Source organism: Anopheles stephensi, chromosome 3 (assembly GCF_013141755.1).
Source record: "Anopheles stephensi strain Indian chromosome 3, UCI_ANSTEP_V1.0, whole genome shotgun sequence".
In the NCBI taxonomy this organism is placed as follows: domain Eukaryota; kingdom Metazoa; phylum Arthropoda; class Insecta; order Diptera; family Culicidae; genus Anopheles; species Anopheles stephensi.
This window is the reverse complement of record NC_050203.1, coordinates 21,740,040-21,765,253: the sequence shown is the minus strand read 5'-3', so window position 1 is coordinate 21,765,253 and position 25,214 is coordinate 21,740,040. Positions and strand designations below refer to the sequence as shown.

Here is a 25,214-nt window from a genome sequence, read left to right as displayed (position 1 = left end):
CAAGCATGCTCGCTTATCGCTTATCGGTGGTTACGCTTTAAAATAGGGCTTTAAAGGTACCCCCAGCAGTGAACCAATCGCCCCCCAAAAAAACCCTCTATCAGCGCCAAATTTATCACGATCAGGACAATAATAGCTGTCACGAGGGCCCCGACCCGCCATAAATAATGACCGAAATAATGCTGCTCTGCCTTTGCGACAAAAATGACGTCGAAGGAATCACGATCATAGTGCGCGCATTGGCCCAAAACTCGCTGGACACCAGCACAAACCGAACCGTCTGTCTGGCCGGGCCGGGTGGATGAGTAATAGTATTTCCTTATCACCATCACCAGGAAGCTAATAGCGGCTGAGGCTATGCGCGTGCCTCTAACTTTGTTTACACAGCGGTTCGAGGACGGTGGGATTTTTTTTTTTGTTGTTGTTGATGAAGAAGCGTACAAAAAGAAAGCGCATTTCACTTATTGTTCCGGCTTTTTCATCACTTGTTGGACGATAAGCGCTATAGAGTGAGTCTAGTTGCTTCTAGCATACGCAGCAGCAGTAGCAAAACGACCACTCAAAGTGGCTCGGTACTCGAGTGGCAAGGTTGTAGCGATGTACCCGCTTTTATCAATTCAGTTAATTAACGTGCGTGCGTGATAATTCACGGTCTCCCAGATGGGATCCGCCGGTCGCTTCTAGAACGTGCCCCGCCATGAACCGCATGACATCAACCATACACGCACACACACACGCACGCCGAATCGCATCCTTGCTCGTCCCATTCCCGTCCCAGTTCAACAGGGCTGGTTTTGATAAGATAATTCCACCATTCGGCCCCAAAGAGGCCCATCTCATCTCTCGCTCTTCAAAACGGCCGGGCTTGGATTGTGGCAGATAAAGTTCATGCATCGCACCACACACAATCCGACACTCAGAATCTGCTCTTCCTACAACGATTAGAAAAAAATGTATGTTCAGCAAACATGTGGTTTGTGGTAAATGCCGCCAACTACTACCACAACCCCGGACGCTGTTGGGTTTATTGCAGAGCTGGCTCAAGCAAGAGGCTGGTAAGAAGCGGGCATCGAACGCATTTGGCACGAGGAGAAATTTGATGCGAGTGTTCGTGGTGGTGTTCGCCACGGACGAACGAGGATGGCGGCACCCGGTCGGTCATCCCGGCTGCTGGTGAGGACCGGGTTGGTCATGCATGAGCTACTTACGGTGTAGTACGACAGCAGTCCGGCGTTTTCATCCAGAACGAACCACCGATACTGCCAGCCCTTCATCACGTTCGTCCATTTGGACAGGGTGCCCTCCAGCATCATCGCCATCGTCGTAGCGGGAGGATTTGCCGATTTCGGTGGTTACGGGGCTGTAAATTGCTGCGATTTTGGGATAACCAAATCAAAAAATAATAACCTCACACGCACGCACGCACACACGCACGCAAAAACCTTGGTTAGAGCACTCGCGAAGGAAGTGAGGATTTTTTTTTTTACCACCGCCACACACCACGATACACTCCCGCACACATGCACACACACAAATACACAAACACACAAACGGGAGGGAAGTTTTCTTTTGCTTTTCCGTGCTTTCGTTCGCGAAAATGGTCCGCTGGAAAGCAATTGGGTAAAATCACGAGAAACTATTCGGTACGCGAAAACGATTTCCACAAGCAAAACAACCGATGCAAAATTGTATCATCGCTGACAGCTGCCTTTGACATTTTGCGCTCCCGTGTGACAGCTGGATTGTGGCATTTTTATGGACACTGAGCGGATTTCAAGCATCCCATAGTTTTTGAGCGAAACCTTCGAGAAGATCGGTAATTTTAGAGGTATGACAAAGTTTTGGAAGTTTCTGAAGTCTTTTGCTTTGTATTGAGTCGTTTTCTTGCATTTAAAAACTATTATTGTTATTTAACGCATAAAATGCCTTGTGAAGTACTCTGCGACCAGCGCCCATAGTGCAGTCGAAGAGCGAGCGGGAAAATAGCGACAAACAGAGGAGAAGAATTACGCTACAGAACGAGAAGCAAGATATACAAATATGAGGAAAATGTTTAGAAAAGCTGATAAGAGAAAGACTATTCCTATAGTTAAATAACATTTTTAGACCTATAGGCAACACGGTAAACATGCTTTATTCTAACGGCAGTCGCTAACATCGGCAAAATTTCAGCCGCTGCCTATCGCAGCTGTGTGCAGCATTGGGCGAAAATTCGCCTCACAGTGTTTGATGCGAGTTTCTGTACGGTTGTACACAATTCACACGTGATATGCTGGCAAGCGCGGGAAACAGAGGGGCTTTTAAAAAAATAGATTCAATTGATGAATTCAAACACAAAGATTTAATTTATTTATTATGTGTGCTTCATTTTCGATTTGATGGATTTGTTGAAAGGGCCAATTTGGACATAAAGTCCGGACTTTTAGACTGTAAAATCAATCAATTCAATCGATGGGATGGTTAAATTCGGTGAAGAAAGTCCAACCGGTGGTGTTACGTCGAACTGGATCAGAAACACCAGATACATCGCCAGCGCTGAAAGAATCTGTATGAAAGAAAAAGTTGTACGTCTGGTTTATCACATTCTTCCTGCACACCTTACCGAACTGAAGAGATTCCAATCAAAATGGAACAATCCACACGAAAACGACATATCGCGCATCTTCACCTGAAGCGATAGGGTGGAAAGCTGAAAAAGAAACTTGATTAAACTCCTTTAAGCCTAACTAACGCAGCACGAACCAGCATACCTTCTCAATAACATCGACCGAAAAATGGTTCTGATGCTTTCGAATGATCTGATGAACGATGTCCCCGGTCAAGCGGCCACTGTTCTGCGCTGCCGTCGTAGCCGTAATGACGGTCAAAATTCCCACGATGTAAAACGCAATCCACGCCCCGTTTGCCATCGCCATAATGCGAAATGCCCACGAGCCCGAGTTGAATGCTCTGGAGGATAAGACAGTGTGGCAGAGGTATTACGAAAAACTTTAACTTTTTGTGCTGGTTTCATTGAAGATACGTACTTGTAGAACGTAAACAGACCAAACACGAGAAAAACAAACATGGCGCCAAAGTGGAACATTAGCGAGAGTGAGGATATACGGTTTACTAGCCGAATCGCATCACACAGATGATAGTGCAGTACCGAAAGACGGTTGATTGTTTTCAATATCGTGTCCATGCTGGAATGCTGATCAATCTTGAGCTGTGTGATGTAGCTGTACAAAGCAAGAGAAATAGAAAGTAAGATTAGCAACAACAAGAAAGAACAGCCACCTCAACTCCCCTCTTACGTAGTATAAACAGTGCTAGTAGACAGCTTATTAAATCCAGCCGAAGCAGGTGCAACCACTGTCACCTTCGATGGGCCATTCCTCTTCCCAGCTCCCGCATTCGCATCCAACTCCTTACGTCCACCTCTATCATAAATGGTGAAGATTTCATCGTACGCAATCGTCGGTGTTTTACTTTTCCGATTCTGATCGAGCAACACCGTTTCGATGCGGTTCGTATCGGTCAGCAGTAGTTGCTTCAGCAATCGATTCACTATCATAAACAGACGGCGTATATGGACGGTAAAGTAGGTGTACTCGTTCAGCAGGGCCAGCAGTGAGACGTTCATGATGTAGTACGACGCGTACAGGTAGGTAGTGGTGATGTTTAACGTTCGATCGATCAGATAGTAGTAGCCAAACAGTATCAGCATAAGGTAAAGAAATTCGGCACAAATTATAATCGTAATAAACCTGGTGGGAAAATGGTTGAAGCTACTTTTAGAAACAATAAGGGATATAATATTTCCTTCTTACATTTGCACCACCCGGACGGGATATCGCACGTGAAACTCCTGCTCGACCACCTTCGTAATGTTGTCCAGCAGCTCCATGTACTCCCATTTCCGCTTGTACTGTATCACATTGATCGTGCTAATAAGTACACCTGTTGGTGAGCGTAATACAGCCCATTAGTTGCAATTAACAGCACCTTCCTTTCACGATTCCCTTACTAAGATTCAATCCGTTCAGTAGATGCGTCTGCAGCCCATACCGCAAGATGTCCGACTCGAACGGTTTCATGTAGTAATCCCACAGCTTCGCATTAGTGTTCACGAGTATGCAGAAGAAGCACATGAAGTACAGTATCAGCAGGTAGGCAATATCGAGCACGGTAACGCCGGGCGATTTGCGTAGAAACGATTGGGGCCACAGACCGGCCACCTTGGACATGTAGTAGATCGGTTTCATTATCTGGCAGAAGGTACTGTCGGTGGGTTTCGCGTTATCGTTACTCATGCTTATGGTTGGCTTTAACTTTTAATAATCCCGATAACAAGAGCACAGGAAACGCTTCCAACGCTTTCCACTATTTCGGATGAAATGATACACTACCTGGTCTTTCTCCGACCTCCAGGCAATGGCTCAATTAATATAATTAGAATTTCTTTTAGGGGAAATGATAAAAATCAAACAGTTCGCTACACATTTATTGATTACTCCTCCTAATCAACATCGATTCGTGCGGAGTTTTCCCTTCCTAACTTCCGGTACCGAACCAACACGCAAGAAATACACAAAAACAAGGGGAAACAAAAAATAATACACAAAATTCATCTCTACACCTTTCTCTACCATCTGGTAACTCGTGAACTATCGTGGTGGTAAGGTTAGGTGGTACTGCAGTTGCTCCTTAATCGCTAAAAACAATCAAAACTAGGCTGTATGTAAGGGTGACGGAAAATTTAGACGTTATGCCCAAAAAAAAAAAACGCAAACCAAAAAATTAAACAAAAGGATGTTGATAAGCTTAATCACAAAATGAAGAAGGAAAAAAACACACCCTTGGTACAGTTCCTGGCACACAAGGTTTGGTGGTTCGAGTGTGATGGAATCGATAGATTAATTGCGTCTAATCACACGCACTAACACGAGCGTACGGGGGCCAAGCTTCTGCTGACTGTTGTTGCTGCTGTTTCCGGAGGACCGGTAGCAGCCTTAGAACACGGACGCAAACAGCAACGAGTAGAGTGCCTTGCCGATGTAGTAAATGAGTCCACCGTAGATTAATGTCTTACATATCTTGTCGACCCACCACATGCTGTACATGGAAAAAAGGAGAGTGAGGAAAGAGCCGAAACAGGTAAGTAAGGGTCCAGGAACAACGGGGTTTAATAATCTACTTACACACGCATGTGACGTCTGGCCGCGGGAATAGTGTCGTCCGTCTCCTTCAGAATATACCACCGTGCGGCTCGTATACAGTTTTCGAAGTATTCTTGAATTTCCACACCTAGGCCAGGGCAAAGGACACCCAGAGAGAGAAGGAGAGAGAGAAAACAAACTTTATTTAGGTTCATCGGAGCTTAGAAAAAGGGTGTGTGTATTCCTTACCTCCGGCATCGATTTTGAACTTGACCTTCTCCTCCTCGTTGATGATCGTTCGCAGGTACAGTACGGTAGCGTTGTCAAAGTCCCACTGATTGTTGGCGTAGTATTCGAACACTTCAAAACCCTTGGCGATACGCTGATGTATCCTCCACAGTCTGGAAATCATCCCGGCATGTGTTTAATGTAAGGTTATAAGCATATTCGACATCTCCTACTCACATTGGCTTATATCCGAAGCAGTACAGCAAACAATCGATCAAGAACGCCGGTATCCAGTGGAAGAAGAACGCGGCCAGATTGTGTTCCCACCGGGTACGCTTCATCGAACCGCCCGGATACCACAGCACACCGTTCAGCGGAATCTTGTTCGAGACGATCCACTTGCCGCGCTCGATGATGCCCTCCCAGGACACCTTGATTTCGGCCGAACTTACCAGATGATAGATGTTTCGCTTGTAGTCCCTAGAAAATGAGCAAGACTCTCAGGATCTGGTTTCTTCTTCGGGCGCACACTTACTAGACTTACTTGTTGCCGACATAGTTCCAGGTGCAAACGCACATAGCACTGACAGCGAAATCGACCGGCAGATAGTCCCCATACCCGTCCGAGTTACAGTACATCGAACGGATCACACCCTTACCGGCACCGATCAGCAGACCGACCGGACCGTTAATGTTGTCCGTCCAGCCGGGAATCGGTTCGCGCCAGGTAGGAATAACGATCGACGGACGGAAGATGACGGCCGGGATTTCGTCCATCGATTCCACCACGAGTGCTTCCGCTAACGCTTTGGTATAGGCGTATGTGTTGGGACAATCGCCCAGAATTCTGAAAAATAAACAAAATGAGCCATTACTACTATATCTGAACGCCAGTACGCATTTCGGCACCTACTTTTTGGTCATGCCATCAACCACACCTTCCTCGAGCCATTCGACCGCCTTGATCACCTTGTGCGGATCGGCCGGTGGTGGATAGGGCTTCTCCAGCAGCAGCTTCTCGTTCAGATGGCAGTACGAGGTGGACACGTAACCAAACATCTGGTAAGCGGGTTGGGAAATAATTAAGATGGGAAAATACAACTAGGACCACCAGGGAGCGCCACTTACATCCAATTTTTTGCACTGTTTCGCCAGATCGATCATAAACTTGGTGCCGCGGGTGTTGAGCATGACCGCCTTCTTGAGCGTTTCGTCGAACCGGATCGTAGCGGCACAGTGATAGATGATGGAAACGTTGTCCGTTATCAGCTTGCGGTCCTCGGGTGAAATGGCCAGTTCCGGTTCGGTGACGTCCCCACCGATCACGGTACATTGACTGATCAACGTATCCAGACCGCGCATACCTTTGACGGTCTCGAACAGCTTGGGGAAGGAAGAGGGCGTAATGAGGAACAGATGGATAATTAGACAATTAATTAATGAGGTGAGCAAGAAACGATAATTCACGAAATGGAATCGCTCGATCTTCCAGGTTGCGTCTTGCAGTGATTAGAGGTGTAGGTTTATGTCCAATTTACTATTTCTGCAACTGCCTTGAAGCCGTCATCAAGCCTACTACTAGAACGTGTTGAACTCTGTTGGTGGTGTGCGACAAGAAAAAGGTTGCCCCTTAGGCCAAGGAATTTTAGTTTGACTTTACACGCAATTAGTACACATTTATTACTACGCGATTACTAACCGACATAAGCTGTCAGTGCTCATCTGTCTATACCAAGGCTGTTGATGGCTTCAAAACGTTCGGCGGCTATAAAACTGCTCAACGAGAAGCGTCGGTAATGAACCTTTGCGTGATTTTTCATTAAGAAAACGGTGCCCTACGGACCCCGTCACAGTGATTGGGAAAGAATTATGACCTCTGCTGGTAGGATTTTATGTTTCGGTTAGTCAGTCTCCAATAATTATCCTATACCGTGTCAGCCTTTAAATTACTTGTTGTGGAGGGTTGTTTTTGCTAATTAAAGGAATCATTTAGTAGTTCGTGGGACGTCTAGTAACGATAACAATATCCTTCACTAGGACACTGTTTACTCATCATGCCCGAGTAACCAACACATTACGCCATTTCTCCTCAATACACTTCCAAACGGTGCGTAATCATTTCCCAACCAGCGGACAGCACCCGGGAAGCGAAAGTACGCCGAGAAAGATGTTGGACGCTATGCTCCACTACGGGCCATAATTATGCGTAATTGAGAACGATCGATTTCGCTTACGTCGTAGCGTTTGATACGGAGGGCAGTGGGGGTTTATGGGCTGCAGACCCATGCTCCCCGAGTCTGGTCTGGGTTTGGTGACCGGTTCTTTGCACGGAAAACTCTCCCCATGTCTGTGGTATACTCTAGGTGCAGGAAAGTAATCATCGACCTGAGCGGAGAACTGACCTACTGCTTCAAGCGCATTCAATCACTCAAGTTCTTATTGGAACGGGAAGGTACTCCAAAGCTTTAGGAGTTAACAATCAGAACTACTCGGCTGAGAGCTACTCGAACTCCGGCCGGCAAACCGAACCTGCGAAACGCGATCGACGTGCTAATGATCGACGTGCAGCCATTGCTTCATCCAACCGAGAGCGGTGGTTTGAATATGCTCGCCAACATTGCACCGTCGCCCCACTTTGCTCGAGATGTTGATGATGATGATGGATCGGTTGCCCAACTCAAGGTTGGCCTTTTATGAGCGTCATCGTCATCGTCCGCGGACCTGTTTGTTGCTATGAGCGGGAGTCTTGAGAGAGTCTGGGCACCTTCCATACCCCCAAAATACTACCAGTGAAGCAGTGAGAGTGGAAGCCAGCTCGAATGGACTTTGACTGCGATTGGAAGCCTGTGAGTGCCCACTGCGTTATGCTCTCGCATAACGTCTTAGTGCGTGGAAGGTACAGTAGGTCATACGATGCTCGGCCAACATCATCACGGTACGGCAGTACATGGGTTTTTATTTTATCCTTGTCCTCGTTCGCTTGTTTGTGTCATTGGGGGCAGGCCCGTCCAAGATGCGCTCCATTGTAGCCATCGGTCGGTCGGTGGATACGGCGCTACTTACCGGATTGGCAAAGATGTCCTCCAAGCGTTGGCGCGGTGATTTGCCCTTCTTTGCTCTGACTAGAAGATAGATCTGGCCAATCTCCGGACAGCATCTGTACAGGTAGAGAGCAGCGCAAAAGGCAATCGATTAGCACGTGTTTGGCTGCGTAAGCCCGCAACGCTATGACACATTCGCTCACAGACCAGCCCAGGTCAGCGTTGGTCAATAACGAAAAGCTGGAATTTCCCTTGATTTCCAATCCCGCTACAGCCCCCATCTGGTGACGTGCACGTACCGGAGTAATTTTTCAATCAGCGCTTTACCGAGGAATCCCGTCCCGCCCGTGATCAGCACGTTGCGATCTTTGAACATTGGCGCGATACGGTCGCGTCCACCATTCAGATCGACGTCCATCGTGTTGGTGCGTTGTTGTGATGACGATCAGTGAGCTAGTGAGTAGGCTGGCGGGCTGGATTATTACTCTAGAAGTGAATAAAGAAACATCAACATAAGAATAAACGTGAGGATATTAAATCGCGTAGTGTTAGCTAACGAGCCGCGGCACTAAAGAACCGGCGATGGGAATTACGGCAGCTTCACCGACGAGAGTGAGCTAATTTATTCGCTGTCAGTGAGGACCTTTTTTCTCGAGCTGTTTACACGCGATGCATTGCATAATGAGATGGTAGTAGCTAAACAGATCGCAATCGTAGGCATCGTTCGTTGACAGTTTGTTGTGATGATCATCAACTGAGAAGTGCGCATTTTTAGGGGTGTAATTTATTACGAATCGTGCTTCAAGTGCAGGCGAGATGGGCTTTTTTCTTCTCGATTGTATATATTTGTATATGTAAATAATAATTTTGTTCTTTTTTACAGTGGTGATAAGACTGATCTGAACGAAGCTGCCGATAAAGCTACTTAAAGCCAGTTTTTGAATGGAAATCTAAGAGTTCATCTGACAGCTATACGTCAACATGGGTACCACTAAGCAATTGATTGTTTATTTAGCCCTCATCTGTCAAATATCAAACTACTAATAATATTTTAAATTGAAGAGTCTTTTCTCGATACTGATCCACACATATCTTAAAATAAAACAAACGAAAAACATTTACATAATCCATTGCGTCTGTATGTAGCTCTATCCCTTATCAGTATTCACACACCATGTTTAGATCTCTGCTACCCCCTTTTAATCTAAACCCTGTACCATCAGTGGAAAATTGCAACTCAATCAACAGCGTTCCATACGTAGAATGGCTCTCTCTCTCTCTCCATTCAATTTACGAGCAGCCACATTTTCCCATAAAAGATGATTGTAGGGCAGACAAACAAAATGGGTGGAAAACCGGTGACATGGCTGTCGCCACCGCCGGCATCAGGTAATTATCTAACAAGATCAAGGAAAGCTCGAGACGCATCTTACAACTGTGGAGCACCGACCGCTGTGTGCGATTAGGCGATGTCCCTTTTATAGGGAATGACGAGTTTGGTTGGTCGACACAGCAATACTCGTCTGTTCCAGATATCTACAGTGCGTGCGTGCGAGCACGTGCGATCGTGAGGATATGTGTAGATAGAAGCACCAATACTTCGTCTAACCTTGACGACATTCACTACAATGTGATCCCATTTTTTGTTGTTGTGTTGGCTCTAAATCTCTAACGGTTTGTTAAAATGCCAAGCCTGTGCTGCGATCCGGTTGAGATCCGGTGACAGTAGTAGCGACCGCCCGTTGCCCTTCACACGCCGTCTAACGGTTAATTGCGGTATATTTCCATTTTAAAATCGCGCTGCAGATTCAACGAGCTTAAAACAATCCGAGACATCGGGGAGGCAGAGAAAAACTGACCCTAGACCCGTCGGTGGCTCTAGCCTTGTTTACTGGCTGGGGTTGGCTTTGTTTTACGATTTCGATAGGATGACCTTCGCCGGGTTGTAGGGTTTTCGGAAGGTCGACCAAGACTTGAACCGGTAGGTTAGGTTGTTAAATTTGAATCTGAGAGATTGAAAGAAATTTCGGCCTATTTTTAGGCTATCTCTGTAGCTAATGAACTTGATCGCTAAGCTAATGGGAGGGTGTTGGGGATATTTCTGATATCGAATACGTCTTCTTCAACCATGTGACTCTGGACATACATTTGACTTGGTCCTCAGCTAAGGTTTTTGAGTTCTACGATATTTACCAGTATGTGATCTGCTTGCTGACAGTACATTTGTAGTTCCTGTCAGACTTCAATATCAGTACACCAACAGCTGAACGAGCCGAGAAATGTTTTATAAGAACTTTTTTCCAATATTTGTCTTAAGGTCCCATCCTATAACCGTTTTAGCTATTAGGTAAGTAGAAAAATATCTTTTCAAAATCTTCTGAGGAAAGTTTCAGGAAAGGCTCAAAAGCTCTTCAACTTTTTTCTTCTCTAGAGCAACTGTAGGTCAGATATTCCTGGTGATCTACAGACATGACACTCTTAGTAGAATTTGTCTCACTAAGGCTTAATCTCTCAGTACTAGATGAATAATATCATTATGTCCCTCAAACTTTGATTCCGAGTAAATATGGCGATCCGTCAGTTGCTACAACCTTAGGTAACGATGTCACACCATCGTATGCGCATGATTCGTTTTCGGCAAGTCTCACGCACCGCTGAACAAACGATATATTAATAATGCGTTAGTTAAATAAATCCGCACCCCATTCGCAAATCATCCCCCGTCCACGTAATGACCGAATTCGATATCTAATTCGTGCGTTTGACTTGCGAACCGGATGCCATAACAACTTTCATTTTCGTCACTTGCCTTGCCTTGAATGATCGTTTCATTATCATCCAAGCCACTGTCACCGACGAATGGCAAGGTGTACATGTTTTTGCCCAAAATTTAACTCATTCCTACCGCAGACACACAAACGATGAACAGAGAAACGATCGTCGGGCAATGTATGCTTCTGGTTTACTTCTACAGCTTAAGGGTGTTTCTGAGAGGCCGTTTCCGATAACCGTTATCTACTGGGAGTCGGCATGTCCCGATGGGTGAGAAATCTTCCCAAAATGTGCCACGAAGGTCACACTGATAGAGTGAACAGGTGGAAAATTAATTATTCCTGATGAGCGATCGTGTGATGTCTGTGGATTCGGTGAATATTATCTCATCAAACAAAGGTGCGTACCATGGCGCGCCGATCGTCTTTATCCTATGCCGATGGAAGCAACTCTGACGTAAGCAACAGCAAATTGGTATACCCGAACGATCAAACCAGCGCGAACAGTAACCAAAATCGAGGAGTAGTAAATTAAGAAAAGGCACAACAACGAACAAAAAAATAAGCTAATCTCCAGCCTTGCTTAAGGGCTCTCGGATCCGAAAGAGCATCGGAAAGTTTCGTTTGATCGTCACGGAATTCAACGCACCTGATAGTTAAAACACCACCATCTGAAACAGACGAGACGATGGGCGAGAAACAGTTGCCGAACTTTGCCATCAATCTGCCACTTCGTCAAGGTCAATGTCGGGCGTTTTAGGGGGAGCTCGGATTTTAGTTTCAGCTTTCAGTCACATTCCCGGCAAGCTGAAGGTTAGTCGGGCCGGATCGAAAGTGGAGCAATGTCTCCGGTGAGCGATCGGACGAAGGTTATGCAAAAAAAACTAAAGCTGAACGGGCGTTGGACTTGGCAAAACTATCGGATCTCCTAATTAATCATTTCGATCGAGAGTTTGTTGCTGTGAGGTGGGGGTTAATTAGACTAGTCGAAAGCTTAGGCGGTGAGCGGTGTGGAAACATCCGACATCCACTAGCTGTTGATCGTTATATGAGGGTTAGATTTATTTCCCCACAATTTCCCCACACAGGGTACCAATAATCCAACGATTAGCTACACCTTGTTCAGTAGTAAAGTAATAAAAGGCTAAACGTTACGCTCTGTACAATTGCTTTGTAGTTCAAAATTTATAGAGGCATTTAAGTAATAAAAGTCCTGATGAAGATGCCCAACAGTCAGAAACTCAAGGTCCTAAAGGGGCCAGATTAGATTTGCCCAAAGACTAAAGCCTTATCGCAGACACCTCAACACCCGATAACGAGTGCCACTTCTGAACATGAAGCTAAAGAATCAACAATAAATTATCGTCTTCCGTCAAAAATGACCATTTTTCACACAACAAAAAAAATAGTATACGAAGCGTTTCTTGAAGCCCAACCGTTAACCGTCTACGGATTTCTTTAACCTTCACCTAGTGCCTAGTGACTGCACGAGCCGCTCATTAACATATATATTCACTCAGCGCAGCCGTCGGCGAAGGTCGTTGACACATCCCACTGATAGCTTAGAGGTGTTTTAAACGAAAGCTCGGAACGAAATCTATAGCTGGGAGTTGTCACTATCTCTCGGGGCACAGTTTCCACGGGAGGTCCACTACCTTGACAGTGACAAACGTCCCGCTGACTGACGCATCTGCCGGACCGGTTAACACGTTTCTACCACACGTCACATCACGTGCCTAACTCCGGCTCGATCGGTTTGGTAAAACTAGTTTTGGGAGCGATTTGATCGTTTTCGGTTCCTTAACGGCAAATGCTGCAAGCGTCAACCTTGTCCGGTTCCGACAAGTGACGAAATAGTCCAACGTTCGATCGATTCCGAGTGCCTTTGCTTTGGATAGTCCATCTGCTTTGAACGAGGAAACCGTTTGCTAAAATCGTTAACGATTAAAATAAGCAACACGGAACAGAAGACATTTTCTGCATTGGTAGACGGACAAACTCTGGCAGCCGGATGTGTGATCGGTCAGTCGTAGAGGTTAAACGCGTAAACCAACGCGTTAAATAAAACCACTTTAGGTAAATTGTAAACACAATCACAACACAGTATCGTACGTTAGAGGCAAACGATGGCAAATGTTAGCTCAAGCAAAACAAGCAACATGTTGCCGGCCTAACATTGCTGGATTGCTATTTGTCCATCAGGCGAGTGGACAAGGTTAATCGAGAAACGAATTAATGTCCGCGCGGCAAACGTCCCGTGCACGCCATTTCTGTTCAAACGCCATCAAAGATAAACATGGCGGTCGCGAGCTTTTTAGTAAAAGAGAGGACGCGTGGCGTAATCTTCCGGTCGGGTAGGGGTAGCTCAAAGAACCTCCCGGTGCCGGACACGTGCAACGGAAGAACGCAGCGCAACCTCGAACAATGAAGATCCTACGCAAGACGCCACACGGTTGCGTTTTCCATTTCCATGGCAACGCCACCATACGTGTGCACAAGCTCAAAGCTCGAAAGTTGCGTTAGGAAACGGTTGCCTAGCGGTGGGACCAGGGTGGGGAATGTACAGAAGTTAGTCCGGCTGCTACGATGCAGGTGGTTCAACATTCTTCTCGCTCCGTTGCAGCTGCTATGGCTGGTTTCTTCGTTGTGGTAGTTCGTGGTTTTGATATCGCGGGACTCCGATTCCGATGGTCCAATGGGCGGAAAAGACGCCAATTTGCGTGATCGTATTGGGTGTTTGTTTTGGTTCTGTAAGATCGCTCACCCAAACCCCGTACAGTACAGGCATACGACATTCGGCTAGGCGCAAACTGGTTCTTCACACCACACAGAACAACACCAGTTCCAGCGCAGCTATTGCGCGAAGGTGTGAGATGGTGAGTTTCATTTGGCGTTTCTTAGACCTTTTTGTGTTGCTGGTTGCTGTAATCTATGTACACACTGCACACGTTTGCACTGTACCCGGTCCCCACTGGAGGCTGCGAGACATTTGACGCCCGATGATGACATCGGTGAGATTGGTGCGTCTCACATGCCGAGGCTCTAATAGATGCCTCCACACAACCTTCAATGACCGTGCCGACGAAAGTCTGTGAAGACTTGCGGTTGGTTCGGCGATGATGATGATGATGGGTATGCGCGGCATGTTTGCCGATGGCGCAAGTTCTCATGGCGCGATCTTCGCTTTGCCATGTTGACCTACCTACACACCCGTTCGCAGCAGTCCGCTGCGTGAGATTTGGTCGGATTTGCGCTTACCTGTGCGCAATCCGTCGTTCCAAACAGCAAGAAACGACAGCACAAAGCTCACCAGATCTTCAGACACTAACAACGCACTCTAACGAAGAGATCAAGGCCGCACACACCCAGCGTGAAGATTGGTTTTGGTTTGAGAGTTTTAAGGCTTGTTCTTCGCTACCAGCAAAGAATATCGTTTTCTTGTAAGCAACTTTCACTAGTAACGCTACACACCAGCACCGAAACTGCACCGCTAGTTGACGATCATCCGACGTTCGACGACTTACTTCTTGTGCAGCACGCTCGGAAACACAGGGATTTTGGAAAAGAGCACAACCGTAGTACACAGGCACACACACAGGAGCGTAGAAGCGTAAGATCGCACGAACCGTTCACCAGCTAATCTACCGATCGACTGACCCACCTGTACGAGCGCGATCGAGCTTCAAACCGAGCAAGAAGCCGCGAACGGGGGGGGGGGGCCTTCTAACGTCTTGTGTGACTCTTGCTGCACGGCATCCCTACCCGCCATCGTTCGATGCTGGGCCAGAGACATGTTTACGCGGGGCGCAATACCCACCCAAAAACCTCCAACGAAACATCAGCCTGGTATCGGCTCTTCCACCCAACCCACCTACCTCTCTGCGTCACCCTGTTTTCCGTTTTCGCTCGATCATTGCGCAGCAGATTGAGCAACAGACGGTGTTAGACGCCTTTGGAAAAAGCTTCCCGTAGCTTTGGCGGTGGTTTCACCGGTTGCAGCTAGCGAAGCCACAGTGGTGTGTGTGTGTGTGCGATAGCTTAAGAAAATTCCACACATTCTCTACCCCGGGGGCCGAGTGGGTTGGTGTTCATTGTGTGCCTCCGACAAAGCTCTTTCAGCTTAACGGAACTTAACGAAACGAGAGCTTTCGATGATCTAGAGGGGGTTAGGTTTTTGGCCAACGCTTTTCTTTCTTTGTGCGGGCGATCAACCGTAAAGCGTTAGAGCGTTACGTTGGGGATGGTTTGGGGCAAAGGTGAGCCCCGGCGGTTGAACGTACCTAGCCACCTTGAAAACGAGGAAGCAGTTGGTAATAAGCATTTATGAGCTTTCAAGCTGGGGAAAGCGGGTGAAATAGTTTGAATTGAATCGCGCAAATCGAGTAACGAAAAAATAGGTAGATTAATTAGAGTTATGTTGTTGGACGGACAGTTGGTCATAATTACATTGCAATAAACGAGATATGTATCAGTACAATTTTCTTTCTTTTTAACTACATTTAAATAGCAATTCGGCCAGGCCATTCTTTATGAATAAAAAAAAATACATATAAATTTTGTTTTACTCGTGAGGAACGGCCTGGCCGTATTGCTATGTATATTTTTATATTTTATTTCGATTTTTATGGCTTTCTTTACAAGTTTTGATTTAAATTTGATCATTCTTAAAATTCTGTTTCTACTTCTACTCCAACTTCTAGTTCTACTTTTTCTTGTGCTTTTACTTCTTTTTATACTGCTATTTCTACTTATACTTTTATTTCTACTTTTTCTTCTCTTTCTTCTCGACCTTTTTCTTTTTTCACATTTGATTGTATTCTTTTTTAAATATTGCTTCATTATATTCTACATCTGCTTTTTCTTCTATTTTTATTTAAACTTCTATTTTATTGTCTATTTCTATTTCTATTACTACTTCTACTTCAACTTGTGCTTATACTTTTTCTTCTTCTTTTACTTCTATTTTTTCTCCACTTTCTTTTAGTTCTATTTCTTTATATACTTCTACTTGTATTTTTACTTCTATTTCTACTTGTACTTCTTCTGTTTCTTCTTCTATTTCTATTTCAACTTCTATTTTTTCTATTTTTATTTCTATTCCTACTTCTACATCTACTTGTGCTTCTTCTTTCAGGATTGCCTATATTAATGTATGTACTATACCTTATTGCATTCATCTGTTTAGTTATTTATTCTTCTTTTTTAGTCATAATTAATTATGCTTTATTTTATTTTATTACCTGTTTTATTTTGTTTTTTTCATCATCTTACCTAAAACTTTTGCTTTCTATTATTTTTACTTTTTATTTCCTTTTAACAGCCTGTATTTTGTTTATACATTCATACTATCTCATTCCTTCTAACTGCCTGTAATTGCTATCAACCTGTTTTAAACCTATCCACCTTTCAAAATTGTTATCCTTGTTAGAAAAATATTAACGTTGTTTCAAAACTATGTAGATGCGAATATGCTGCTGTTATATACCTAATTATTAACCGATATTCAGCGCACTACGCCATTATTACATCAACAAATTAATCAAGCAATTGATGAAGCATTTCACTCCAAACAAAACCTGCAAACTAAATCAAAATATCTCGAATCAAACTCATGAGACGAGTGATATTTAACCCCTTTTTTATTGCAAAAGTTTTTTCTCACTGTTTCCTTTATACTAGCAGAAGATGAAACTAGTTTAACGGCACATATTCCACCCCGCACTAAAATAGACAAAGATTGACGGTAGCAAAACAAAACCTGACAAAAAAAAACCTCACCCCAACTCTCCAATACGAGTGAAATGCAAATCCGAAAACCGGACCGGAGAAGCTTCAGGCGAAGCGTTCCAGCACCACCAACATGAACTCCGTGAACTCGCGCTAGCATTTCCTGAAAGTGGGATGACGTGCGACTCATCATGCTGCCAGCAAAACGGATCCGACTTCGGTGGTTGATTGAAAATCGATCCTTCTCTAACACAGCCGGAAAGCTGCGGTTCGTTACGATGCTATAGAGCAGCCAAAATCGCACAAAGATAAGAAATTTATCACACTGTTCTGTCCGTTGAATCGTACCGTAAACTGGACTAGGATGTTCCTTTTTTCTTCGGCGACCCTCTTTGCTTATCGGCACCATCGGTAGCCGCGTCTGAATGGGTAAGGCTTTTGTAGCAGCATTTCTTTTTTTTTTTTCCTTTTCGTTTCTTTGAAGAAACTGGAGAACGAATACAACCAGTTCTGCAGACTGCATAATATCTCCCGAAACATCCTACCCCACAATGTCGAGCATCGTTAATGATGCGTGCTTGCTTTCTGACTTTCTTCCCGTCAAGGTCGGCTGCGGGAGCGAGGTTTGATATTTGCGCAAGAAATCACCCATTTATGCTGGTGTGATTGAGTTTTGATTGTTACCCAAATCATAGGGAGCATCATGCTTATTTCTTGTCTCGGTGATGCAAGATGAGCATAAATTGTTGTATCAACAGAAAGGAGGTTTAGTGGATTTTTTTTCTTACTATTGAGTGATAGGAAAAAATCAAAAAATCTGAACAGGTGTTTGAAAAAAACGGTGTTTACGAATTTGGTCCTAAAATGTATTATTCAACTCGTAAAACTCGTGCCGTTCGTTATGGTAATATCTTTTTTTTCGTCTTCTTCTTTCATTTGCTTTACTTTTATTCGATTTTTTTTTGTCTAGTTCGATTTTTTATTTATGTCATATGGTGTGAAGTTGATTTTTTTCTTCTTTTTGTTTGTTTGTTTTAATGACTTTATAAGTTATAAGTTAAGTTTCAATAAGTTTATGCAACTTATTGCGTTGTTGTATAAACTAGTTTTACTTATTTATATTTATTCACTGGTTCCGAGTATCTTTTTTCTCTTTATTTTTATGTTTGTATATGTGAAGTTTTGTTTTTTTTTTAATCAAGTTTTATGTAAATTATTGAGTTGTTATTTAATCTAGTTATATAAAATAGAATATTAAAATTACTTATTTGTTCTAAGTAACGTTTTTTTCTTTGTTATTGTTTTTATTTTTATATCTTCATAAATATATGTTTTCTACTAACTTTAATTGCTATTAAAGCAATTGAAATTTTATAATAAATATAATAATATAACACTAAAAAACTAAATTGGTTTCAAATTAAACACACATAAAATCGATCTGAAATCTATCTGTTGCAATAAGCCTCATTCGGTCGGTGAAAATTTATCCCAGCCGATTCATTCCGAAGCTCTGCGTCAATGACCTTTTTCTCGGTTGATTCCATTCGGTTGTCCTTGAGGGATTTTTGGGCGCCTGTACACATTTGGCACACGGGGGTACAGGCCGATTAAAATCGTTACCCAGGGATTAAGCCACACTGCACGTACATGCATGTAATGGAGAAAGCATTGACCTCGAGGTTGCTAACCTTCAACTCCCGCGAGACAGCATTAATTCGTTATCTACCATAAAAAGGCGAGTAAAAGAAGTAAAAACTACAATGCGTAGTTTACGTCACTGCATTGGGAGATAATTATGGTTTTTGGTTGTATAAAACGAACAATTTTGATTCCTTTTCTTCCTAAAAAATTGATTTATTTGTGAAAATCAAGAGGCAAGAGTTTTGTATTAATAAACAGCAAGCATATTATATAAATTTTTCTTCGTCTCCCCAGAAGGGAATTTACTACTTTACCGTTCACTGCATTATGCTGGTTGTAAAAGAAGCGCCAAAGGACAGCTAGCCACGGACATTAATCGACACATTACGACTGTACAGGTCCATGTTCACGGTGGTAATGCCGATAAACCTTTTTCGTTACGTACTCCAATACGAAGAATATAACTTCCACGAAGCTAATAAAGCTACAGCCCAGGAAAAGCGCTGCTGCACCACCTAAGGACACTGAAATTAAGGGAACAGAAAAAAAGGAAATTATTAAGAACATTATATGTATTAATATTTCGAAGTATATGTACCGAACAATATTAACCCAGACTTCATTATTTAATTTCTTAATTATAACACACAAAAATATTGCAAAAAACGCAAAAATGTTTTTTACATGGCAGAACCGGGGTTTAAATCTCATCCAGGCCGCCTCCCCGTACGCACGGCTGACTACTTTGCTTTGGGTAAAATCTAGTCACAGGAAGCCAGAAATGGCAAACCAATACCTTTCGTTTGTTAGAAGTAGAATAGTATAATTTTTAATTATTATTTAAACTTTTTTCACTGAAACCAAAACTGATCCTAACAAAACTGGAAGGAAATTTTAGTAGTTAAACCTTCGCATATTGCCCCATTTCCTCTAGGTTTTTTGTATTCCTGAACAACTTATGGAAGTATCATCAGCAAGTAATACCATGGGTTTGAAAGGTTGTTAATTTATCATTATGATAAAAATATACCAAAATTTTAATAAAGAGCTGTACAAAATATAAAAATCTAATTAGTCGACTAAAAATTGTCCTCAACCCAATAATCAAAAAAGTGTTCATATAATTATGTTAAGTAGTGTATAATTTTCTAACCATTACGTGAGAGCACTGTTTTGAATAAAATAAAAAAATATTGTTCTGTACTTTGTGTGAAACAATTGTACATGAATTAATCTCCGAAAAAAGGGGTAAAAAAACAATTGTACAATTGTTCCGCACTCCCTCTGCTCACCGATTAAGTTGCTGATGTCGAAAAGTACGTCACGCTTCATCCGCATCCGTGGGTAGATAATTTGAGTTTCCAGCTTACTATTTGCCTGCTCGAGCACCTACATAGCCGGGCAATGAAGGAGTACAGGGCTAAAACTTTTGCCTAATAGTCCGGCCAAACACACACACACACATATTATACTACCGTTTTTTTCACCAACACCTGCTTGAAGGAGACGGACTCGCAGAGCGGCTGACACGTGCAGTTCGTCTTGTACCACGTCCGAAAGTGGACCCCCAAACAGTGCAGCCCGGCCGGTGGGCAAGAAGTTTTCCCTAACCACAGTTCGGAAGGGGGAGAAAAGATGTGCCATTAGTAGGGCTGCCACGCGCAAATTATGACCAGCTCAAACATGAACCGTTCCTACCAATGTTGTAGAAGAACGGAACACAGCCACATAACTCGAGGGCGGCATCGATGCGACAGCTCACACGACACAAGTTAATTGTGTAAACCTTTGTACACCACGAAATGGAAAACAAAACGCCGGATGAAAATTGTTAGGAAAATGTATGTTTTTGCGAGCATGATTATGAGGCTTTACGTTAAAGTGGAGCAGTCGTTCCGAGGGCAGGCGACATTTGCGTCTTCGGCGTGATAATTGCACGAGCGCTTTCGAGGCAACCACCTGTTCGACCGACAGCGACGAGCTGATGATGTCGTGCTGGCCTAGCACGTAGTGGATGGAGCTGTCCGCCGTCATGATGTCCTGCTCGATGTGGATGTACTGGAACGAAGAAAGTGAGGAAAAATGTGTGCAATTTTTGTGTACTTCAGTTGGAATGGTGTAGTTTCGATTTGAAATATTTGAATGCATTCGATTTCCACATATGTAAGCGATTTTGTTATAGGAATAACCTCAAAATCTCACACAGGAAATATGTGTATGAACCTATGAACCTACGACAAAATGGCGAGTATGTGGAATAAAACATGATTGATTTGATTGAAAAGAAAGAACGTTTGTCAAAATTCCTTTTCTATCACATATGCTTAAAACAAGCAAAGAAAATATTTCTATTTTCATACTCGCGTATTAAACCTAAATGAACCAACCATGAAACAAAATTAGACCAGAAGAGCACAGTGTACGAGCGATGTAAAAATACATTTTTGTGTTGCCGCTCGAACCAGCATTGTACCGTGTGCAGTCGTGGCCGAGCGGTTAAGGCGTCTGACTAGAAATCAGATTCCCTCTGGGAGCGTAGGTTCGAATCCTACCGACTGCGAGCTTAAGTTTTTGATTAAAATTTGTTTTCATAAACAGCAAAGCAATTTTCATTATTATTGCTTAGAAATTTAAATTAGAGTTTAATCAATTTAAACAACTCAACTATGGGTGGAGCACAATAATTTTGACCTCTTTTAATTCATAATAATTAAATATTTAGAATATAAAGTGGTAAAGTGGTTGATGAATTGTTTTTAAAAATACAACCATTGAACCTTTTGAAAACACGTGTTTTGATTTAAAACACGCAGAATCAACACTACCCTTCACTTACCACATCGTTTCGAATCGAGTCGACGTGACTCATCGCCACCATCGTCCGACACACGTCCAGTGTGTAGCAATCCGCTGGACGAACCTTGGTGTAATTAGCTTGCGATCTGCAGAAGTAGAATTACAAAGTAAAACATACCTGCTTTTCCATGTAACTCTCATTTAAAATTGAAACAAAGCCCTCCATCGAACATACCGATTGCTGTAGGGACTCTGGAAATCGTAAAGCATCGTCGAGGAGTAACAAACACCGACCTCCGTCAGAACGGGCGCAAACGTTTTCCACGGTGGTGTCAGCGGGGACTTCAATTCCCGAGCCAAATCAATCACCGAAACAGAGGCAAGTCTAGTGTCATTCACGAACGGCTCAAACGTCTTCAGATTATCATATCTTGCCCGAGTAACGGTCAGCAAGAACTGTCTATAATGCTCGTAACTGCTGTGATTGCTATCCACATTCCAATGCCTGTGTGTAAAGGAAGGAAAAACGAATGAGACAGTTTTTTGCAACAATATGAGCGCTCTTCTATCCAACCTTTGCAACAATTGGTTCAGATTTTCCTCATTAACATGGTCGGAACATACGGTAGCAGCCGGTGGCCGAAACTGCCAGCTCAGATAGTCCGTCTCGACGTTCAGTACGGTGGCATTGTTTTGAAACCGTTCCCAGTGCATGTTGCAGATGCTGACCGAGCACACGACCGAGAAGACGAGCATCGCGAGCCAGAACGCTTTCTCGAGCCAGTGTTGGCTGCGCACCAAGTGGGCCAACCCGTGGATGGACGATTCGTTCGCAAAGGTGCGCAACAGATCCATGACGAGAAACTGCCCGACTGCCTTGCAGTCGAGGTGAAACGACAGTGAATTAAGAAGTTCTGCAACTAATACAGAACCCCGATGTGGCACTATGGGAGCTGTTGCGGTAATAATATTGGAAGAGAGAAATTTTCGAATTTAAATGAAAAAGTTAGCCGCTGACAGAACTATTCATGGCAAATTAATTTTTTTTTTATTTAGAAAGATTAATTTTTAGAAAGAATTTATTTTTATAGAAAGATGTAGAAAAAGATAAGACAATTACAAAATTAAATAAATAACCAAACAGATAAATAAGGGTGTTAAATATGAGAAAACACTAGAACAAACTAAATAAAACAGAAAAGCGTTATAAAATAACACAAATAAATAATAATAAAATTAGACAAATAAAAAACAAAAACGAATCATACAATACAGAAGAGCTAATTGATATATACATCAGTAAGAAGAAATAAAATGAAGCAATTCGGCACAAGCAAACACCATTTCGAACAATTGTTAACATGTTTGTAGCAGTAAAAATCGTAGTAAATGAACCTCGCGCCATAAACACTTGTCCACTGTATCTTCTCTTTAGCAGCAAAATAAGAAAACATTCGAAATGCATTAGCTCAACATCGCTCTTCCGTGAGATTAAGGGGTGCAAGCTGCACGCTGCAAGCCTAATCAAAAATGCATGCCACTACCCGTGGGTACATAATTGTTCGAGCACACGACAATCAAGACCATCCCCTCTAATTCCTCTCTCTCTCTCTCTCTCTCTCTCTCTCTCTCTCTCTCTAATCTCACGGCTACTTTATTCCGAAAGCCAAAAGATACCCTTCGTTCAGTGCTGTTGCAGTGCAATTGCAGTACGGTTCAGTTGCATCTCACGCTCATTTGTTCGGCGGTTATGTTGCAACACGCTAGAGCGTTGCAGCGCACCGTATAGAACTCATTTTCCAGCAATGATTTCTGCAGGTAACGTGAGCAGAGTGAATTGCATTTGGGAGTTCCCTTTGAACACGTCGATTGATTTTGATCGGTGTTGTAATAAAGCGAGAGAATTTGAAGAGGTATAGGGCCCCGGGCAGCCCGGTGTTAGAGGTGACAGCAGTGCGGATCTTCACACGGTAGGACCGGGGTTCAAGTATCATCTGGGCCGTTCCCCCAAAAGAAAGACTGAATATCCGACTACGTGGGATCATTAAGTGTCTAGTAAGCCAGAAATGACTGGCATAACCTATGATGTCGTTAAGCCAAGAAAGAAGAAGAAAAATTTGAAGAGAGGGTAATATGAAAAATAGTATCTCTTATTGATTGAAATGATCTAACAAGTTGTTAAAAAAATCAATAAAAAGGCTAGTGATATTTCTTAAAAAAATAATAAAATCTTCATGAAAACCATGAACGTAAATATCACAACTCAAATTAAAAAGATATAAAAAACATGAAACATGAAATAAAATAAAAATACCTGAAAAATAAACATTAATTACAAAGTAAATAAAAATAATAAATAAATGATTGAGATACGAGAGAAGTAGTCGTTTTTGGTTTAAGCTCTTCAAAAGAGAGGTAAACATTAAATGTCTCTATAGAAATATAAAAGAAAAAACATTACAAAAATACAAGGAAAAGGAAAACAAAAGACTTTAAATCAATAATAAGAAAGTCAAACCCAGCTATCAATAAATGCAAGCTAACAATACGAAATCCATTAGCCATCAATTCATGATAGAAGACAAAATATTAGTTAAAAACATTAAAAGAAAAGGATTAAAAAATTAAGAGTAATTAATAGCACCCAATATTCTACAAGGAAATCATTCACATTCGGATGTGCAATCCAGCAAAAACTAGAACGAGAAAACATGGAAGTAAGTTTCTAAGAAAAACATGCGCAAAAGATTATAAACCAATCATTAAAAAGACATATAAAACATTGAATGCCAACAATACGTCATACTGGCGTCATAATAAGTCCTCTCGCGAACCCTCCTGTCCTCTACTTCTCTGGACGAAAGGAGTGGCAGTAGTTGAAGTGACACCCGAGTTGTCATCATTATGCCGTTTCCCAGATAATGAACACTTAACACACAAACTACCACCGGAACCTCACTTTACACCAGCACTCACAGTGAAAGGACATCGTGCGATTGTTAGGATGATGATGTCGGTTCACACATTACCGCACTAAACGTGCCAACAGGGAACACTCGAGAATGTCTCATCCCTTTTTTGATGCTCCCTAACCCCGATTTGTGTTCCTGTGGTCCTGTCCACCGCCAAAAGTTATGACGTCGTGTCGCTCTTTGGAATCGCCAAATTCTTGACCCAATCCAGCCGCTCCAAGGCTGACCGAAGCAGTTTCCATTCTGAAAGGAAAAGAAAGAATCCAAAGCTTAAGCATTTTAAGAGCAAAAGTCTACCCGTTGGCCTACCCGATCTCCACCTCGCTAACCGACCAAGGGAAGAAAAGGTTGAAGTCCTCGTTGCTGAAGCACTGCTTCAAACTAGACGCTATACGTGGCGTGGCCATATATCTTGTCCTTTGTACACATATTTACGCTTCAACACTATCGCCGGCCACAATGCCTTCCATATGCTTTCCGAAGTGGACCAGCATCGCAACTTGAATCTTGTAAGGGAACTACAACAAAAAAGTCGACCAGGACGTCGACAGGATTAAGCCATTGGACAAAGGTCACCACGCTCAAAACTATGGGGCCGGGTGTATTTGTGTGTGAGAGTTTGTATGCGTCTAAGATTATACTTCCCAACGCACCGGGTCGTCTTACCGGAACCGGATAAATCACTTCCGTCGGATGGGAAACGAGCCAGCAACACCGACGGGTAGTATCTCCCAATGGCCTAGCAACACACTGCCTTTCGCGTACGGAACCAGAAGCCACAAGGCGCTGGTTGTTTTGTAGGTTGTGAAAATTAAAGTTAACTTCTTTAATTACAAACCACCGACGGCGCCATCTTCGCCAGTATCAGGCTACGGTTCGGTTCAGGCAAAGACT

The 25,214-nt window shown here is 43.2% G+C and overlaps 3 protein-coding genes and 1 non-coding gene across 6 annotated transcripts in view; 1 reads left to right on the top strand and 3 right to left on the bottom strand.

The window, feature by feature from the left end:
- LOC118512915 (oxysterol-binding protein-related protein 9) overlaps positions 1-4,310 on the bottom strand; it is a 49,108-nt gene extending 44,798 nt beyond the window's left edge. The window contains 8 exon segments of the mRNA XM_036058058.1: positions 1,209-1,370; positions 1,435-1,455; positions 2,603-2,689; positions 2,751-2,949; positions 3,027-3,221; positions 3,297-3,749; positions 3,813-3,942; positions 4,010-4,310. Of these exon segments, the coding sequence (XP_035913951.1) occupies positions 1,209-1,370; positions 1,435-1,455; positions 2,603-2,689; positions 2,751-2,949; positions 3,027-3,221; positions 3,297-3,749; positions 3,813-3,942; positions 4,010-4,295 (1,533 nt within the window). The 5' untranslated portion in view covers positions 4,296-4,310.
- A 134-nt stretch (positions 4,311-4,444) lies between these two features.
- On the bottom strand, positions 4,445-14,853 carry LOC118512908 (fatty acyl-CoA reductase 1). Of its 3 annotated transcripts, none has more exons than XM_036058047.1 (10): positions 14,706-14,853; positions 8,710-8,896; positions 8,433-8,526; positions 6,498-6,752; positions 6,283-6,428; positions 5,914-6,216; positions 5,607-5,849; positions 5,391-5,542; positions 5,184-5,289; positions 4,445-5,097 (listed from the first exon to the last, which is right to left on the bottom strand). In XM_036058047.1, exons 2-10 carry the CDS (start codon positions 8,826-8,828, stop codon positions 4,995-4,997), a joined length of 1,521 nt encoding a protein of 506 aa, XP_035913940.1. In that variant the 5' UTR covers positions 8,829-8,896; positions 14,706-14,853; the 3' UTR covers positions 4,445-4,994. The 3 variants fall into 3 exon arrangements, with proteins under 3 accessions (XP_035913940.1, XP_035913942.1, XP_035913943.1); XM_036058049.1 differs by having other exon boundaries at positions 14,653-14,849; XM_036058050.1 differs by lacking the exon at positions 14,706-14,853 and adding an exon at positions 14,384-14,401.
- Positions 14,854-18,804: 3,951 nt separating this feature from the next.
- Positions 18,805-24,628, bottom strand: LOC118512905. The gene is made up of 8 exons (XM_036058030.1): positions 21,923-24,628; positions 21,584-21,853; positions 21,389-21,494; positions 20,428-20,610; positions 20,251-20,338; positions 20,028-20,158; positions 19,845-19,941; positions 18,805-19,076 (listed from the first exon to the last, which is right to left on the bottom strand). The coding sequence occupies exons 1-8, from the start codon at positions 22,201-22,203 to the stop codon at positions 18,937-18,939; spliced, it is 1,296 nt and encodes a 431-aa protein (XP_035913923.1). The 5' UTR covers positions 22,204-24,628; the 3' UTR covers positions 18,805-18,936.
- Positions 21,031-21,112, top strand: Trnas-aga. The gene has a single exon. It is a non-coding gene; the product is annotated as a tRNA-Ser (tRNA).
- Positions 24,629-25,214: the final 586 nt, after the last annotated feature.